General features: G+C 47.7%; 1 protein-coding gene across 1 annotated transcript in view; it reads right to left on the reverse strand.

Annotated features, from left to right (window-relative positions):
* The window catches only part of LOC142579797 (cocaine esterase-like), a 52036-nt gene extending 36334 nt beyond the window's left edge, over window positions 1-15702 (reverse strand). Inside the window, exon 1 of the mRNA XM_075690375.1 lies at window positions 15049-15702. Within this exon, the coding sequence (XP_075546490.1) occupies window positions 15049-15417 (369 nt within the window). The 5' untranslated portion in view covers window positions 15418-15702. The remainder of the gene's footprint in view (window positions 1-15048) is intronic.
* Between the last annotated feature and the right edge of the window lie 5157 nt (window positions 15703-20859).

Here is a 20859-nt window from a genome sequence, read left to right on the forward strand (position 1 = left end):
AAATCGTTTTGCCAGTTAGTAGAGTCCCAAAAGCCACGGTCCCACATATGGAAAACCGTGCCGTGGTCTGCGCCTTTCCTGAATAGCCCTTCCCCTTCAAAGTACTGGCACTTCTTAGAGCCGATGGCATATTGATGTTGCACACATCTGTGCGAAGATCGCCAGCTTAGGAAACTCTCCAGACTTTTCAGCCTCCAGTGACATTATCGTCGCTCATGACTGCCGCATGAATCTTCCTTATACTTGAAGGAGATTGAGGTGGCTGTCGCTCTTTGCAAGCGTTCGTTCGTCTTCACGAAGAATGGAAGACGTCCCCTGGTCATGCTGTTGAAGCCTGGGAAGTATCCATTCGAACTCGCCTCGCACCGCCCAACAGCGCAGGCTAGCGTTGTGGGAAAAGCAATATAAAGGGTGATCCTCGCCCACATGGAGCGGTACGTCGAAAACCACAATGTTTACCAAGACCATACGCGGCTCCATGCGCGATTTTCGGCGGGACCTATCATCGATAGACAATGACGTCGATCTCGACACATGCGTACAACATCCAAAATCGTCGTCATCGTCTATCTGCCCCTGTATTACTAGCTGCCAAAGGGGGCATATGAAAACGTATTTTACGAGGACAATATCGGTGCTCTCGAAATGGCTGGTCTTGAGGGTCAATTCAATCGATGGATGTCTAGATCTCTTTGATCTCCTTCTTTGCGTGGACTGACGACCCAACCACCCGACGCTCTACACCTGCCGTGGCGTTCCACAGGGCAGAGTACTAAGCATTGCCCTGTTCAGCCTCACATTCAGTGGCTTTGTTGAACGCCTATCAACTACAATCAAGTTATCAATGTACGTAGATGACGTAGGTGCTTGAACTTCGCGCTAGACATGTTCTCAAATATGTGCAATACTTCAAAAGGATGCTACTTTGACAACGGTTGCCTTTGCAGTCAAAGTGTAAAAAAAAGCCATCAAACAAATGCGCACTGGTGGCGTTCCTTCAAACCAGTGGCACCTTATATGCTTTTTTTTTTAAACAGAGAGGTCACTTCTTATGCTAGGAGTTACAGATTTCTAGGAATTATCATTAATGGAGCTGTCTTCCAGAGCCCTCATATGACCATACATGAAAACGCGATCGACGGCAATTTCCCTGCTCCACTTGTTATGGCGCTCTTTGGCCAAACCTGGCCCTTGCGCCACAAGACACCACACATCATCATCATCAATTTCCCTGCTGTTTCTAGACGGAAAAGCTTACGGAAGTTTAGTACATGTTGGAATTGTGCAGTGCACACTCTCTGAGCTTTCTGAAATGCTTTTTGCCCCTACTGGCCAACACTTGCAGGGCCAATCTTAGAGTATTACACATACCGGGCTCTCAGAGTTGGTCTTGGTTTGCCGGCCATAATGCGTATCAACTGCGGCAACTATATCGCTATCGCTCGGGACCATCCAATACGCGAATTGCCGTGTAAGCGCTAAGAGTGCACATTGGACACCCAGCCCAGCCCGTTCTCAACATCTCGCCTCGCTTCAGAAAAAGAACTGACAGCTTTTTTCACTATGAACTCTGCTCATTGTACCAGTCTTTCACTGCACAACTAAACCATCGATTACTCCTTCCTCTCGTTCGACCAGAAATGCACCTCGCCATACCAGGAATAAGAAAAGTCTCACCTGCCATCTGCTCTTAAACAGTTGTCTCTTCTCATTTTGTATCAGAGATGTACGACCATGTTCATATTTATACTGATGTTCCGGCCACTCAGCTATTCGACGGGGGCCATCAACTTCCCAGCAATAGCCACCACTGTCAGTTTCATGACTCCTGCCCCCCCCCCCCCCCCCCGACGGCATCGTACTGCCCGTGCATCGTACTGCCCTTCGTCATATCAACCAAGAACAACCTCGAAAATGGACCGTTTTATGCGACTCGAAGGCTGCGTTGCAGTCTTTAATATCAGCCCTGCGGCGTGGAGCACACGAATAACTGGTGTTAGAGGTTAGAGAGTTTTCGTTAACATCTTGGCCAAGAAAGGACGTCATGTCACTTTAAGGTGGCTTCAAAGCCACTGAGGCGTCATAGGTGGCGAGCACGCCGATGACGCTGTTTTATTCGCTCGTAAAGACAGCACGCATGAACTGAGCGCGTTGTGAAGGTCAGAGGCAAATATATATTACTTCGCGTGCTCGCACAAGGCATCGCGCTGTCCGTGTGAAACACCTCAAATTTTCAACACAGCTGTTCCGCATGAACTCATCACTGCGCCTTCGAATTCCTTCTGGATTCTCCAAACTCGAGACAACCCTGTTTCTTGACTATATGGTAAGATCGATGTTCTTACGAAATGTGTTACCAATTCTGTTTCGGAGTGGTCAATAAAGCTGCGTGTGATTACTTTGGTTGCGAGTAGCACACTTTCTCTACTGTCCTCGATACAGTTATCTTCAGTAGAATTATGCAGCCCTCATTGCAATTGTTCAGAGTGCGGGAGTAATGTGCGACATCCTGCGTTTGGATGCCCTTTGGGTCGAGACAAATTCCTCTTCAGCAAAAGCGGCATTGGCAGGCCACCGCGAATCTTGCAACCCTCTGTGCCGCGAAGGCAGCCTCTGTACTGAGCGACAAGTTACGCGAAGCAATAAGGTATGCGTCATCGCTTTGTATCTTGGCGACTGATGAGGCTCTGCAAGCGTAGGTGGGTATTGTTGGTATTGGTTGTTGATTAGAGGAAGCTCGTGAGCCCACAGCTAACAGGCGTCATGCAATAGTGAGCCATTATTAGCGTTTAAGAATTTCCTTAGAGCAGCTGGCACTGTTGAGTGGCATTACTTGGCCCACATGCACTGTATGTTCCTCTTCAACAAAAGCTAAGTATTTTGTTCATATCAGTTTTTTTTTCGTCTACTGACGTTTCGTATGTCATGTAGTAGTGTCATTACACATTGTTTTAATGTTTTTGTTCACATTGTTGACTTGATTGAGATTTACCTCGGTGTGTTTTGTCTGGATTTTGACTCTTCCGCTGCAATGTCCTTGTGCATGCATTCACTGCACCAAACTCTTTTATCTACACAAACTATAGACATAAGGGATGTGTAGAAGTATGATGCCTTTAACATTTCCGTTCATAAAACAAGGGATACCTGGCGCATAGTTCACTCGCCTACATCTTTCGCTCTCTCTTTTCTTTTTCATGTCATTAAAAAATATGAAAGAAGCACTGAATGCCAATTTCGTAGCAAAAAACACTATAATGTAGCGGTGGCAAGCCCGTATAGCGGTGACCAAACCCGCGTAATGTGAAGGTTGAGGGTTCGGTCCCCAACGGCGACAAGTTATCTTGTCGTCCACTTTCATTTCGCTTTGCCCCCCCCCCCCTTCATTATTTTCTACATTTCAATTTCAACCACAGTTAATCACCCTAATGCGTTCCTCGGCTTCATTGCCTGTTGGCTTTGTATGATCACTCAATGGTCACACCTAAACCGTTGCGGTGAAAGAGTGAATGAAGGAGAAAAGAAGACAATGCGAATGAGCATGTTAGGAGAAGGAGTATGAGAGCATTGTGCAGTATGTAGTTTGTTCTGCCTTGAGTTATCACCGCTCAATTTGGACACTCTGCAACACAAGCAACAATCAACGGCAGGTATACATGCCTTCATAAGATGAGAGAGAGAGAGAGAGAGCTCTTTGATAAATCATGGAGGGGCTTGCCTGGAGGCACGCCTATAGCATGCTACTTCAGACAGGTACGATGAAAAATGAAATTATACGCACCGTGCACGTCACCAGATATTCAACGCATACAAAACACACCACAACACACAGCAAACAAACTGAATTGTCTCATTGGGACCAGTGTATTTAAGCAAGGTTAAACGTGCCTTCGTCTTTGAGAGAGGCTTCCACGAGGATATGTTGCCTGATCGTAGGGCGCTGTAGTATTGCCCATCATAGTTGTACTACGTGTGTGATAAGGACGCGTACTGTGACAGTTTACCACGCCCGCGCAGCGTTCTACGGGTTGATGACCGCAACAAAAAGCCCATATATTCACACAAGAGAGTAGTGCAATGTTTTTCTTTCTTTAATGGGATTTCAAAAAAAGAAAAAGGCTGTAGGTGGGTAAGTCTATTTGTTTACAGACACTTTTGTCGGGCGTCCCGTTCTATAAGCAAGCCAACTGGAGGGGGATACTCGACGCGCCCAGATGAACGACACCGCAAAGTTGGACGGCTGGCGACATGCGACGATCTCCCCGAGTGTGCAGCACAGGCACGCACGACCGCAAAACGTGCGCACCGGCTTGCGGTCTCGGCACAAAAGGATGTTTGCCTTGGTGTTGCAAAGCGCCCTCCCGCGCGCAGGGAAAAAAATGGCGAGCCAGGGCGCGCGCGCATATGCGCACACACACGCACACATATAGGTCCGCATTCGCGCGCCCAGTTCGTACATAGTATAGCAGTATATACGCAGGGACACACGAACCGCCGTCGCAATCGGGGCCAAAGGGCTCTGCAGGCGGACGACCTCGGTCGTTCGGCTCTCCGGGTACAAGAGGTGTGCCGGGGGACAACGCGCATCTTTGTGTGCGCTCGGATCGGCGATGTCCTCCCGACGACATACAGGCGCGCACACAGACACACAAATATGGGGGCGCGCGCGCGCGTGTTCGCCGTGTCGTTCCGAGCCATATCCAGCGCGAAAACGGTGTCAAATCGTCACCTCGCCAAGCGGAACCGATGCTCTAAGGAGAGGATGCGCGCCCGGCAGTGGTGCCCGTTTGTTTTAGAGAAGCGACAGAAAAACGCGGAGCGAAAAAAAGAAAGTAATAGTAATAATAAAAGCCGAAACGGGGTTCAGTTTCCGCGTGCGGCGGACCGCCTCGCCCTACGCGCGTGCCTGCTGTCGCGGCGGCGCGCGTCCCCCTTTCTCTCCGTTCTGTGCCAGCGCCCGCCGCGAGACTTTGGCGACGGTGCATGCGACTCTCTATTTTTCTGGCCGACTTTCAAACCGCTCGCTCCGCGTGGCGCACGCAATACACGACTTTCTTTTTTTTTTTGTTTTCCCCTTTTCTTTTCCCGCCTGCCAGTTTCACGCCGTTTTTGAACGACGAGCTCTTACGCTCCGCTAGGAAGTCATTACTTTCCTCCACGTGTAATCACTTTCCGACGCTCCTTTCGCGCCAGCTTCTCCCATCTTCCAGATTCAGTTTTGTTCACGCGCCACTGTCGGCTCGTCTACGGATCAGCTCGCCTCCGTGAACGTCTTGTTCAACGCAACGCACCAGGAGTTTCGGGAACGAGGAATAATCTAGCTTCCGGATAGGAAACGTCCCATGCTAACTTAATTATCGACTTGACTGCGTACACTCAACAGTAAATCTCTTGGAGGTTCCAAAGTTCTTTTTAATATTAGTATTAGTGCAGTAACACTTCGGCGTAATCTTTAACACGACAAAGTTGCTACATCAATTGAATGTGAGCATCCCGTCCACACAAAACGTTGCAATATATACGTTTGCGTAGGATTTATTTCGCAGTATGTGATGACGTAGCCTGGAGGATTCTTAATGACAACTGCCGAAGTACCGACATTTCGATAAGAATGTATCCTATGCTCTCCACGACACACATGTATCCGTGACTCTGCTTAAACAAATTTTCAGTTGCTTCCTTTCACTTTTCATCATCATCATCATCATCCGCAGCAGCAGCAGCAGCCTATTTTATGTCCACTGCAGGACGAATACCTCTCTCTCCCTGCAATCTCCAATTACCCCTGTCCTGCGCCAACCGACTCCAACTAGCACCCGCAAATTTCCTCATTTCGTCGCACCATCTAGTCTTCTGTCGTTCTCTACTGCGCTTCCCTTCTCTTGGTACCCATTCTATCGCCCTAATGATCTAACGGTTATCTACTCGACGCATTACATGACTTGCCCAGCGCCATTTCTTTCTCTTCCTGTCAATTAGAATGTCGTCTAGACACGTTTGCCCACGATCCGAACCGCTCTCTCTCTCTGTCTTTTAAAGTTATGCCTATCACTCTTCGTTCCATCGCTCTTTGCGCAGTCCTTAACTTGTTCTCAAGTTTTTTTGTCAGTCTCCAAGTCTTTGCCCCATATGTCAGCCCCGGTAATATGCGCCGATTGTACACCTTCCTTTTCAATGATAACGGTAAGCTTCCAGTCGGGAGCCCACGATGTCTGCCGTATGCGATCCAGCCCGTTTTTATTCTTCTATGAATTTCCTTCTCAGGGTCAGGGTTCCCTGCGATTAGTTGACCTAGGTAAACGTACTCCTTCACAGACTCTAGAGGCTGATTGGCGATCCTGAACTCTTGTTCTCTTGCCCGACTATTGATCATTCTCTTTGTGTTCTGCATATTAATCTTCAACCCCACTCTTACACTCTCTCTGTTAAGGTCCCACAATCATTTGGTGTAACTCGTCCCCAGTGTTGCTGAACAGGACAATGTCATCTGAAATTGAAGGTTGCTGAGATATTCGCCGTTGATCCTCCCTCCTAAGCCTTCTCAGTTTAGTAGCTTGAATACTTATTTTAAGCACTCATTGAATGGCATTGGAGAGATTGTGACTCCTTGTCTGACCCCTTTCTTTATAGGTATCTTCCTACTTTTCTTGTGGAGAATTAAGGTAAATGTGGAATCTGAGATATTTTCCAAGATATTTACGTAAGCGTCCTGTACTCCTTGATTACGGAATGCCTCTATGAATGCTGGTATCTCTACTGAATCAAATACATTTTTGTAATCTGTGAAAGCCATATAGAGAGGCTGATTATACTCTGCGGATTTTTCAATTACCTGATTAATCACATGGATGTGAGCCATTGTGGAGTACCCCTTCCTGAAGTATTTGATTGTTTGCGCCATCCAGGGACAGCTACTGTAGTCACTTCCGGCCACTCCAATTTCACCTGATTAAGGAACAAGTATGATGTGTTCAACGTGGGTCGACTTCGAAAACAAGAGCGTGGAAACGTCAAAGCAAAAAGAAAAAAACATGTCGGTCTGGAAAATCGCGAAGCATTAGAACAAATTTGTACTCAATGATAGGGATATATTCACCTAATTACGATGTTCTATAAGAGGCGTCCTCTATAATGAACGCGGAAGATCCTGACGCATTTGCGAGCCATCTAAGTGCCGCTACCGAAGGTCAAGAGGCTTAACTGAATACCACAATCTAAAGGTGGGAAAACCCCAGATAAGCATCGTTCACTGAAAAAAAAAAAAACAACGCCGGTCTGCGATGGATCTCGCCGACAGATTGGCACGCCAGTCGCCAAATATATACTTTCCTCATGGCTATATATTCTTGACTTGCTTACGCGAACCGCGCCTTTCATTCATAGAAATGCCCTCGAGCGCCGTGAGCGAATATTTTCGACCTTGACTGGAGATCCACGTTTAGGTTGCACCGTTGATAGAGTCGTGCTGGCCGTTATCTGATCAAATATATGATTGCTCACGTTCGGGCTTTTTAGGCGAGGATAACTTTACGCAAGAAAGATATATTTTCTCGGAAGTTTGACATAATTAGCGGCACCATCTCATTTTTTTTTCTTCTTCTTCTTGTTTTTCTGTTTTGGTCAAGGCCTGAATGTCTTTCCATAGTGGTAAACAGCGCTGGTATGGGCGAGTTTGTCTATTAAGCATGCGTGCATGCAATGGCGGCCAGGTATAGCTTTGCTGCGCGAACTCTTCAAGAGCCTGTGGGTAAGGAACTCGAGAGCTACCAAAATGCTTGCGGCAGCTAGGGGAAATAAATAACTAATAAGGCCAGTATTGAAAACGCAGGAGAGTCTGGAACGCTGGGCTCCGAAATTATTTAGAACACTTGAGATCCTATAGGGCGAAGAAGTCGTCGGTAATAATATACCCCTATATACTGGAAGTTGGATCACATACAGCAGACATTACCAAGTCGTGACCGGCAGCTCATTGCTATGCTTGAAAGGAAAAGTGTACAATCATTGAATTCTACCCGTGTATATGCTAACATAAGTGACAGAAACTTTTCGGTTAACGAACAAGCTTGAGAAGTGGTCGGGGACCCCGCAACGAGAGACTGAACGAAAAATGATGGGCATGACGTAAAGAAACAGGAATACGTACAGCGGGGTGCATTAGAGATCAGACCGGGCTAGCCGGTATTATATAGTTGAGATTAAGAGCAATAAATGGATTTGAACAGGTCATATGTAATGCGCAGTAGGGCAGATGACCGATGGTATATGGTAGAGTTACAAAATGGGTGCCAAGAGAAGGGAAGCGCAGTCGAGGACGTCAGAGAACTATAGGTGGTCTGATGAAATTAAAAAATTTGGAAGCATAAAATGGTGTCAGTTGGCGCAAGACGGCCGGAGTAATTTAGGATCGGTGGGAGAGGCTTTCATCCTGCAGTGGATGAACAGGCTCCGTATGCGTTCGATCGAAGTAGCCGACTCTGCGGCTAACGAATAAATTGCAACCATATATGTCCGACCAACCGCTCGATTACAGCGACCGCGCACCCGCGATACATGTGTCATATGAGAAAGGTATGATAAATTAGCAACAGATGTATTTTATATGTCGCTAGATAAAATGGTTCTCTATCACAAAGTTCACTACATATTACTGCGCGTATACCCTACGGTTGTTAATTTTGCTCAGTCATTGACGAACCGGTCGTAGAGAGAGACGTGTGTACGATTAACACGATGTAAGTAAATGTTTCGGTCCCTGGGTTAGAAAAAAAAAAGAAAAAAGAAACCAAGCTGTTCATCTCGGGCTCTAAAAGATCGCCGCTCAAGGCAGAGCATGTCCCTGCTGTTATCTTCGCCGCTCGACCCAGTAATAGATGAACAGCGCGCTTTCCCGTTTCTAATGGCGCATCGACTCCGTGCGCAGTGCGCATAGATGCATATATGCTCACATCCGTGTTTTTTTTTTTTTCTTGTATATTTCGCCGGTTTTCTCTCTGCCGGAAAAAGAGTAAACACGGCATGTGTATACCTTGCTGGCAACATCAAATTTTGACGTTTCTTACCATTCCATACAGCTCCTTATAGGCGTATTAACGTTTAAAACAACAATTAATATGTTAGCTAATTAACTAATTGGATGTTACGCACTAAAAAAAGAAGTGGTTTCTCAACTGGATTCCAAACAACACGCAGGCCGCGACACGTGCACCACGACGACGATGCCCTGAATCGCGCCCAAACAAATGAACCCGTCTTCCGACACCGGACGCATACCTATACCCACCGTCAAAACGTGATAGCTGCGCTCTCAGAGGTCGTTCGTCGGTATCGCGCGTGGTATCGCGTAAGAACGCGCACTGTTCCGATTGGCAACGTCTTGATCGATAAGTGGTTGACAAGAGTGCCGCTGCCGCGAACGTCGTCGATGCGTAGCCGCATTGAAAAGTTTACCGGGTCGTGCACGCGATCCAGTTCGTTTGCTCACATCGCGCTTGAAGGCAGCCGGCCGTGACGCTTTAGCGTAGGGAAAACTTCTCGCTTTCACGCGGTTTCCTTTCAGCGAAAAAGAAGAAAAAGAGAAAAGAAAAAGCGCCCACGGTAAAGGGAATGTTGCGCAGGAAACAACTTAATTTGGTATTTTCGACGGCGGTCTAAAGCCTTCCCACTTAAACAGCTAAGAAAGCCAACATTTAACAATATAGTTTAATTGTAGCTAAATAATTTATTATTTTAATTTATTAATTATAATAATTTATTACTTAGACGGCATATAGAAGATATCCAGAATTATGTGTGGTGACTGCGAACGTCATCACGTAAGCTTTCTCCCCGTCGGTTCGGCTTTTTTAGTTTTTCTTTCTTCTTTTTTTTTTTTTTAGATCCTGGATAACGATGACTGGAGTACCCTCGTAAAAAAAAATCTAGCCGCGATTTGGTGGTAAATGCGAGAGAAATGCGCTGTATAGCATTACGTCGCACCACTTTGAGGTCCCGGATGCACGATTTAAATTGCGTCCACCACAGTGCAAAGTGTTGTTCAGGAGCTCAGTCGACACACGTCCTGCCCCTTCGAGGAGCGAAGTTCAACTCGCGGTGCTCCGGAGCAGACCGCTTCTAGAATATGCTAATATAATCTGGTTCCCATTCCGAAGCAGTGGTATTGACACGCTTGAAAACCTGCAGCGGAAAGCGGTTGGATTTATTTCTTAACCGTCACCGACGCCTGCATTCCCCGATAGAATTATTCTCTCGTGCAGGATTACCTACGCTCCAAAGACGAGCTAGACATCATCGGCTAAAGTTTTTATAGATTAATGTCATTGCTGCGCAACTGTTTTACTATACACCACGCAGGATACGTAGAAACTAAGAAAACAAGACAAACACTTCACATTCATAATATCACACTTCAAAAATATTCATGCAACAACAACACATATTATTATTATTTTTCCCCTAGATGCATAAGAGAATTGAATGGTCTTGTGCGGCTTAAAGAAAAACAGCATAGAATAGATGACTTTCTAGAACTAGTACAAAGAACACTTTACTTTATACGTATATCGATGAGTTTGCAAGCGTACCGTATTTATGTTTTTCCTACTCTTGTATATTATATTTTTTCCCTAATGGCGCGCTTCACGTTCTTGTATTTGTGCTCACCGTAGTATTTATTCTCTAACTTGGGAAGTTGTTTATGTGTATGCTATTTTCAAAACACCCCTCCTGTATTAACCCTGCCAGAAGGTTGACATTATGACTAAACAAACAAACAAACAAACAAACGAACGAACAAATAAATAAATAAACACGCCCATATATATATATATATATATATATATATATATATATATATATATATATATATATATATATATATATATATATATATATATATGACTGTTCAATTTATTAACGCTTTCCTCGGACACGCATTATATATATATATATATATATATATATATATATATATATATATATATATATATATATATATATATATGTGTGTGTGTGTGTGTGTGCGTGTGTGTGTGTGTGTGTGTAAGCGTTAATAAATTGTACAGTCTTTTTTTAAAATTTGGCTGACAAATTAATATGAGGGTTAAATGTGTGAAATGAGAAAACGTAACTACTGCCGCCGCGACACCTACAAATTCTCCGCACGACACTTTCGCTGGTTCAACAAGTGAACGGCTGCGACGGCGGTCGTTCCGTTCACTTTCTTGGGTATTTATGCACTACATGTATGTATAACGGAGCCTCACGGTTCGCGTTATTCTTGTGGCTCATTATACTATGGCGCCGTATACGTAAGAGAGAAAGAATGAAGTGAACGGGTTCAACGTCTCATAGAGGCATTGGAATAGTGCTGATTGATTGAGCGATTGATTGCTGGGGTTTAGCGTGTCTGAAAGCATCACAGAGGCTACGAGAGACGCCGTATAGCATATAGGGCTCTGGGTTCATTTCGAGTATTCAAAGCTGGGTACGCGAGCAATAACTGCGAGACAGACTAAAAGCGCGACCGGGTTTGCTGTTATCCGTCCGTCCACCCTTTCCGCTTCGCCGCCGTCATCGTCGTCAGGCCACCTCCTCCTCCGCAAACATTACTGCCTTTAGTCACCATCTCGATGATACCGCCGTTCCCTGCGTTGGCGCCGCTGACTTCTGAATGCGCAGTGGTGCATCTCAGCCATTCCAGGTGCGCGTGCTTCACTGTGTGCACAGAAGCCGAGGGGCAGCGCAGGAAACAAAGGAGCGGAGGTGCGTTCGTCGCTACTCAGACATGCGAAAACCTTCCGGCGTGTACACACGCATACAGCCTGAACCTGCATGAGTAACAAGGCTGTGGGTTCTGTAAGAGTCAGCGCCAGCGCTTATTCATACGAGCAGGGGTGTGTCCGGCCAACTGTACGCGAAGGTCTAGGTCGCGCCTCCTTTCGGCAGCCGCGGTGAAGGCAGCGAAGGTGGCGGTCGCCGCAGAGCGACCGTCTCCGTTGACTGCGCTTGCGCAACGCTGTAAGCCTGATTCACAGCCACAGGTGGCGAGCCGCGCAGGCACGCGCGCGGCGACGCATCACTCGCGGGATCGCTTAGCCAAGTTCACTGTGACGAGTTGCGCAACTTTCTGTCGTTTTAGTTTAGTTTCCGAAGCCCGCGCGACCGCCTTCGAAGAGATGCCGGCGGTATACCGACCTTCTCGACGGGTGATTCGGACGGATACGCAGGGCTCACCTGGTTGGGCTCACTGCCTCACTCGCAGGGCTCACTGCCTGGCCCGTGTTTCCGCTCGCTTTCCTTTGACGGGTGCGCGCTCGCTTGCTGCGCAGCCTACAACTTGACGGCAGACTTGCTTCAGGGTAATAAGTAAACATGATTTTTCCTTCCAAGTTCGCCTCAGTTTCGAAGCACATCCTGTCGAAACCGAGTGCGCGTCTGCAAAGCGCGAGGTGTCAAAACATGGGAGAAAGCTAACGTATAAGGTCTGGACTACGGCAAGGCGTGCCCACTGGTTTCAACACGTGGGTTCGCTGAGCGCCATACGGGCACGTCACAAGGGCTAATATCCGCTTTGGCGTTGTGCTGCTGGGCATGAGGTCGCGGGTTCGGTTCCCCGCCGCGGCATTCCGATGAGGGCGAAACAGAGAAGACCTGCAGCTTTGAAGACTTCGGGCTTTGAACTCATTTACAGCGACAGTAGCTGGCTCCCACAGCGGACCCCGCCAATCTTACCTAAGAACGTATTTGCTGCCATGCATGGAACGTCGCGTTCGTCCACTGTACTGCCGGTAACGTTTGTGTACCTGTACTTTTCTCCTCCACTAATGAAGTCTGAGTATAATGGTGGGAAATCACAAAGTCAGCTACGCGTATATTCTGCATTTATCCTGCACTACTTGTCTATATTTCTATGAGTCATTAACTCATATTGATTTGATAACTCATATTGATAACTCGATTTGGGTGATAGTGCACCTGTTCTTCTTTTACTTAAACCGTTCTCTACATGAGCCGATGGGGGTGATTTATTTAACCTGACCTTGTGTCACTATATTTTTTTCTTCTTATTCCTGCGACCTTTTCTTTATTATTATTATTTGCACGATTTGGATCACCCCTACGCTATGGATCACTCGTGTACTCAAATCCAATGAACGCTGCGTGTACAAGCAGTATCTGCCTTCTAATAACAAAAATCTATTCATGTTCCTCTGTTGCTTGTATGTATTGAATTATGGAGTTTTACGTGCCAAAACCACGATTTCATTATGAGACACGCCGTAGTAGGGGACTCCGGATTAATTTTGACCACCACGGGATTTTTAACGTGCCTCCAATGCACGGGACCGCGGGCGTTTTAGCATATAGCCCGCATCGAAATGCGGCCGCCGTGGCCGGTATTTGATTCCGCGACCTCGTGCTCAGCAGCGCAACACCATAGCCTGACATAAGCCACCGAGGCGGGTGCTTGTATGTGTAAATATTGTCTACGATGCAGTAGTCGGGTCCACTTCCAGGCGCCAGCGTCTTGTATTTATCGTGTATTTAAAGGGGAACAAAGCACGACTTCCCGCACGCCCTTCGTTGGCACATGTAGTCTTCTTTGATTGACCTTGATTGACGCGCGTTAATGCAAACCCAAACAACCATTTCTAACAACACAACTTTGTGTCTTCCAATGCGATCGAGACGACAAAGAAAATAATAAAGCATGCTATATTATCATGTGGCCTTTTCACAACATATAACGGAAAATACGGATATCTTAGGCTCATATTACATCTTCGTGTCCTCTAGTACAGTAGCCTCAATATTACCGATGACATATGCGTCATGGTAGTTTCAGTTTGTTATTTGTTGCTATGTAGTAACGTGATGCGCTATGTAACTACGTGTGCTTGCATTGGTCCATTTGTCTTCAAAACTGTTAACGTTTGTGCGTACGTGTCCTCGAAAAATTTCAAGTATCTTTATTTATTTATCAAACTGTGCATCTTTATACATGTCTGCGCATATTCGTGCATGTTCTTGTACTATCTTCCGTGGCTTCCTAAACTTGGGTGTGCGTAACCTATATTTGTTCATGCTCTTTGACTGTATTCAGTGCTTTTCGGTACATTTATGCGGTCGATTTCATTTTGCTTGCCATGCGGCCATGGGAGTAGCCGGTGTCACCCTCTTTTATACCATTATGCAATAAAAAAAAAGGAAAGACCAAAACATACGCAAGATGAAACAGTGGCACATAGTTTTCCTCAAGATTGCAGTGGTGTCTGTATAGGACCCGCAGACGCGCAAGTCGCGCATGAAACGCATGCTTCCGTGTAATTCAAGAGGCGTTTGTCACTGGCAGTAGGAACCAGTCACGTGAAGAGGATTCCTTTTTTTTTTAATTAGAAGAGCATACAACCCAGATGACAAATGTTATGTTGTTGCATTAGCTTTCATATAAATATTTCGATTAAAAGATCAACTTGTCAGAGGTAAAACGATCTAGACAGACGCACTGAGCTGCGACATCTCTTGCGCTAAACAGGAGAATCATTGTAAGATTAGAAACCACAACTACAACCTAGCACTGTTCATATACCGTATTCATTTGTATAGGCTCAGCACACTGGTGCTTTATAAATATATTCTCTACACTTGCTGCAGAGGAAGATCTTGTATAGAATTGCGGAGGAAAGAATATTGTGCAGGGCGCCGGCCTAATACTTACATACATGCTCTCGTGGTACGACTGTTGCATCGCTAAATGAAGAAGGCGAACAAATTATTTAGATAACGTGCCATTTGAGCGTCGCCACATACTTCTGGCGATACCATTTCGCCTCACCCCGTTTATCAGTTGTGCAGCTGGATCGCTCGCTCTCCCGAGGTCACTGGTCGCCGCAGCGCTGTGCTGAGGACGCGCTCAAGTGAGCCCGCCGCGGGTGCAGTGCGAAGCCCCCGTAAATGCTTCCCGTACAGCACGCGCACGCGTTGTGCGCTCCTGTACGGGTAACATGTACGGGCATGCGCTGTACAGTGTGGTGCAGCGGTGCTCACCTTGAAGCGCAGCGGCCCCAGGGGCGCGGCAGCGTAAGGGACGCCGAGGAAGGCGACCAGGCCCCGGCCGGAGGGCGTGCGCAGGACGCGGCCGCGCAGCACGCCCTGCGGTATCGTCAGCTGCACCATGCGCTGGGGCCTGAAGCTCTGCTGTTGCTGCTGCTGAGCGGGACCCTGGGGGTGGCCATTGGGGGGCAGCTGGAGCGCCTGGTTGATGAGCTCGGGGCTGAGCTTGATGCCGTTGGGCAACGGCGGGTACCGGTGCACGGGCTGGAACCGGGTCCTGGGGAAGTGCTGCTGCTGCTGCTGCGCGCGGCCGGCCAGCGCCAGCAGCAGCAGCGGCGGCAGCAGAGCCGGCGCGAGCATCATGCGGTCGTCGATCGGCGGCTGGCCCGGCAGCGGCGGCCTGTCGTGCGGTCCATGCAAGCGCGTCCGCTCGGGGATGCCGCGTTTGGGGCCGCCGTTGTTCGCTCTCTGGTTATGGGGCCGGATGGGAAGCCGGGAATACACCGCGGAAGGTGAAAGGGGAACCGGGCCACGTGACGCGCCCCTCGCGTCACGCTGGCCTGGCTCCACACCCTTCGCCAGCCCGTCCTCGTGGTGCGCCGCTGCCACGCTCGCACACACGCCGCTGACGCGCCGCCGGCGAGCGTCACAGCCGCCGGCCTCGCCCCGAAGCTGCGCTTTCGGAGAAGTCCAGTGGACGACCGGGGCGAGGGGGCTCGATCGGCCGAGCACGCGCCTTTCTCTCCGCGGCGCTCGCTCTTCACGAGGCAAAGCCATTCTTGCGTGATCTGCTCGAGTGTTTTTTTGTTCTTGTCAAGGGCTTTGCGGCCAGGACGCTTAGTTGTCCGAACAAAAGCGACCGGGTACTCTTCAGAAGACCGTTCTTGAGACCGGTCGAAGGCCAAGGCCTGCTAAGCGACGATTGCAGCGACGATTGGTGTTGCGTGAAATTTGCGGCGGCGGTGCGCACTGCGTTGTCGAGATCTCTTCGAGGAAAGCTGTTTCCGCATTCGAACACTATTATAATGAATATGCAAAATGCGACGCAGAAGCGCACATTCGCATCGGCTGAAGCATACTTTCCCGCAGGGCTACCATTCGTAGCAGGGGAGAATCTGTCTGAGTGTAAATACAAGTAAAGGCCGTAATACGTGACCAACCGAGATTATTTGCAACGAGGCACGAATAACATCGAACATGGAATTCACATTTGCGACAAATTTAGGTTATAGCTGTTTACGGGGGAAAAACCTCATCACATTGAGCTCGACGATTTTCTAAGAAGCTGTTGGGCTTCCTGCAATGAGCGAAAACAATCGACCGTTAGTCCTCCCAGTGGTCCAATCATGAGTGAATAAACATCTGAGGGGCGACAATAATTAAGGCTTAAATTAGCTTTTCATTTCGTTAGTCATGCGATATAATCCTGATTAAAAGCCTTGTGCAAGATCGGCAGCGTTTCTTCTTTTATTTCTTTTTGGTGCATTTTTTCACGCAGTCTAGAATGCCATTTTTTTTTTGCCAAATTCATCCTCTATAAAATAAGCTGAAGCATTCCGGAAACAAAAGGGAAAAAGTGAAAAAAAGTAGCAACCCAGGAATAAAGTTCAGTATGTCGCGCATCTTCTCTTCGTCAACTTTCAACTACTTCCCACATTGAAACGCTCGTAAGTGCATCAGACGATGGCATGGTGTCGTCTGTTTCAGAAAATGACAGGACTCGGGCAATTTAACAGAAACTTTCAGAGTTGCCTTGATTCAGGCCTTGAATGCTACTCCATAGAGTTCCCTATGGAAATTTTAGTAGTAAATTCAATGTGTTGCTCGATGTGTACAAGACTAGGATGGTAGTGAGCGCGCTCTCTATTTTTCGACAAGCAATTGCACTAGCTCCGAGACCCGCAAGAGCCGAGGCGAGTTCTGCTTTTTCTATTGAGAAACTCCCTATTCCCACGCTTTTCACCGCCGTAAGTGCTATAATTACCTCACTTCCGCAAGCGAATAGTCTTCCTGAAATCAAAGCGACCTGGTCGATGGACGATTTGGTGATTAAAAGCGCTGTCTGTGGGTCTCCAAAGGCTCGTAATGAACAATATCTTTCAAGACGCAGCCACACTTCAATGTAATGTTAACGACCTGATGTCCAAGAGTGCACATTTCCGGAAACTGGTGGCACGGCATGCATTCCCCCCTGTGCCGTGCCTAGCGGAAGCGGGGGTGGGTGGTGTCTCACGCTTACCGAACTGTGTTGCTAAGACATCATCTAGAGCTGCTGTTCTACAGAGCGATTAATAGTGTGCGTAAAGAGCCTGCCGTTAGTTAAAGGGAAGCTGAAAGCTTTTCCAGAAAAAATGAGTGAAGAGCAGTACATCATGGTTTTCAACCCTCTGAATTCGAATATCGCATCGAAATTGAGCGAAGGAAAGCGCAAACAGACTTTATTTCGACGAAAAGTGCAGCAGCAGACTAAGGGCAGCTCGCGCGCCTCGTTTCCGCCTGTGATTGGTCGGGCGCCTCGTGACGTCAACAATGGTGTTCGTCCGGACAGACTGCTGCCGCTTCACACGAAGCACGGTGCAAGGTAGTTTGGTTCTATTTTGCTGAGACGGTCATGGAAAATTTCGAGAGCTTGCGTTTCTCTGAGGAGCTCGGCGTTAAGTCCAAACCCCACGAGAGCGATTTTGCGCGCGACGGCCACGGGCGACGGCTTCGAGCGACAAAACAGGCCGTCAACTGAACAGATCGCTCGGCGTTGTCGCTCGATCGCTCGTTTCTAGAAATCTAGAACTCGTCGCTCGTCGCCCGGAAGTGCTATGAGTGACTAGCCAATAGTGCGAAGCCGGAACTGGATGTACATAACTCAAATACAACTGTTTGTCGCACGGAACGAGCAAACTATTGAATTTTACACGTGCAAGAATAAGAACCTAGTGCAAGACCTTCAGAAATATTTTATGCTCCTTTTTACAGTAAAATACATCAACTTAAATTGATAAAGCACACGTCACGCTAGTTTCGCCGCGTATATTGCTGCCCTCATACCGGGCAGATCGTCGCTCGCGTGGAGTTCGGCTTGCAGGCGGCGAGCGAAAGCGACAGCCATCGCCTCGCTTGTCGCTGTCGCGTGCAAGATCACTTGTATGGGGTTTATACTTTAGTCGCTAGATGTACGAGCCGATTGCGAAGAGCCGGCCTCTCCAAGAAGCAAAAAATGCTGGTGCAAGCAGTGCTTTCCACGCGAACGAAGGCGAAGTGTTAGCATCTCCTTGTGTTGGAAATGTTCTTTGGCGAGTATGTTTTTTGCTAAGCTGCACTCAGCGATTCAGTGAGTACGTTTCCGGGCAAACAACTGTAGTCTTATGTTCCGGCATGCCTCCTCGTAGAACGCAAGCGGTGATGCGATATTCGGCGTTTGTGCGCTGCCCCGAAGCTGTCGGCAATCTACACAGACGGTTTAAACGCGGTAAAAGTTTACCGGCTGTTGTAGCACGTGTAGTATAGAACCTTCACCAGCGCGCCATCCGCATGCTACTCGTAACCGGCGAATTCCGTCGGCTATGTGAGATGGTCGGTTTCTCTATGTACGCGAGAGAAGGGGGAGCGCAGCGTCCTGGCGTGAGCCGGCTTTCCAAAACATGCAAACTTTACACTTGCACTGCGTTATGGTAGCTGCATGCAGGCTGTTTCACAACACACGTGCGAATAGAAAATTCGCGGCGCAAATTCGCGGCACATAAACATGCACCTTCCGTTCAGCGTGCTAACACGAAGGAGAAACCAAAGCACGCATTATTGATAAACTCTGGTTGTAATCGTCGTCACGGGAGTGGTTAGAGCACAGCACTGTTGTTCTTGAACGTTTGAAGTTCTTTCGCTTCACAGCAGCCTCCCACTTAGCTGAAAGCTTCTTGTCTTGCGGGAACTAATGGAACATCGGAACATCGTCACGGCCGCTTGTGTTCGTGCAACCGTAGGCTGCACAGAACTCCGGCATGATCGGCCTAAAAGTTAAATTGATGGTGCGCACGTCAACTACCACTCTACATACACACAAACAAAGAAATGTAGGGTCGAGCGAAGGAGATTAGGACGGCACGCACGCAGAAATAAGCACGGTCAGGCACGGTCGCGGAGACTGCGAAGGAACGGAACACCAGTGCTGACGTCACTACGCCGCGGTTTCCTGTCTCCGCTCGCATCGTCAGCGTCAGCAGCAGCGCGCTGCGCTCGACGGGGGGCGGAGCTACAGCGCAATTTTAACCGACGATTACATCGCTCCTCAGCGAGAAATCCCCCCCCCCCAAAAAAAAAAATTTTACCTGCATGGTTTATAAGGTTCCCGCATCAGTATATGAGCGTCTTGTTGAATTCGACAGACTCTTCAGCTTCCCTTTAAGTCAATAATAATAATATTTGGGGTTTTACGTGCCAAAACCACTTTCTGATTATGAGGCACGCCGTAGTGGAGGACTCCGGAAATTTTGACCACCTGGGGTTCTTTAACGTGCACCTAAATCTAAGCACACGGGTGTTTTCGCATTTCGCCCCCATCGAAATGCGGCCGCCGTGGCCGGGATTCGATCCCGCGACCTCGTGCTCAGCAGCCCAACACCATAGCCACTCAGCAACCACGGCGGGTCCTTTAAGTCAAGGGCGTCTACTCCAGATATTCCAGAATATGTGGCAGTTGAAATCAAAATCGGAAGCACGAGCATATCAGTAATAAGTGTATATTTGCAGCCATCCGCGATTGTTTCCTTTCCTGCCCGTATACGGATTTTACGCATGTGTAAGGCCACTGTTATCATATGTGGCGATCTTAATGGTCATAAAGTTATGCGGGGAAGCAATCACTGTGATCGCTGTGGAAATATACTGCGCAAGGTTATCGAGACCAGTGGACTATGTCTGTTAAATGATGGTTCCGTAACGTTCTTACATGGGCCCAATTATTCCAGCTGTTTGGACATTACGTTATGTTCGGGAGATCTCGCAAGTGGCACAGAGTGGAGAGCAGATGTGGAGACAAAAGGAAGCGACCACTTCCCAATACTTACCCGACATCGTCGCTTACACAGTTCACCGTCCTGGTGAACTACTAAAATAACAAACCGGTAAGCCATTCAGTTTCCATATAACTCGGCAATCAGACACGATAAGCGATGTAGAAAGCATTGTTTAATTTATTCAAAATAACGAAGACCTCACATGCAAGATGATTCCTATTCCAAGCGGTTATGCAGCGGTAGATTAAGCTTATGAACTACTCAGAGCTATTCGACGGATAACGGAGCAAAAACACCGATGGAAGGGTCTTCTCGACGCGTACCTTGACATTCAAAGAACATACTCTAAAATGCACCGTGAACTTCAGAAGCTAGGCAAAACGCAAAAGAGAGAGAGAGAGAGAGAAATACAAGCTTTAATGATAACCTAACCTAAAGACATCAATGGTGCCGGATTCGAGACACTCGTTATGTAATAAACGAGAAGAAAGGGGGTTGACCGATGGGCCCGATTTTTATTAAGCGTATCATAAGAAGCCAACAAACATTGACACCAAGGACATATTGGTGTCAAGGACATCCGCCGCCAAGGTTTGTGAGTGGTGGCGCTGGCTAACACTACCAGGGTTCCAGTAGGAAACATAAATACGCAAGAAAACAGATGGGAAAACGGCGCCGTGATAGCTCAATTGCTAGAGCATCGCACGCGTAATGCGAAGACGGGGGATCGTTACCCACCTGCGGCAAGTTGTTTTTTTTTTTTTTGTCCACTTTCATTTCCAATAATTTATCATTTCTT

This window comes from Dermacentor variabilis, chromosome 1, assembly GCF_050947875.1.
Source record: "Dermacentor variabilis isolate Ectoservices chromosome 1, ASM5094787v1, whole genome shotgun sequence".
NCBI lineage: Eukaryota > Metazoa > Arthropoda > Arachnida > Ixodida > Ixodidae > Dermacentor > Dermacentor variabilis.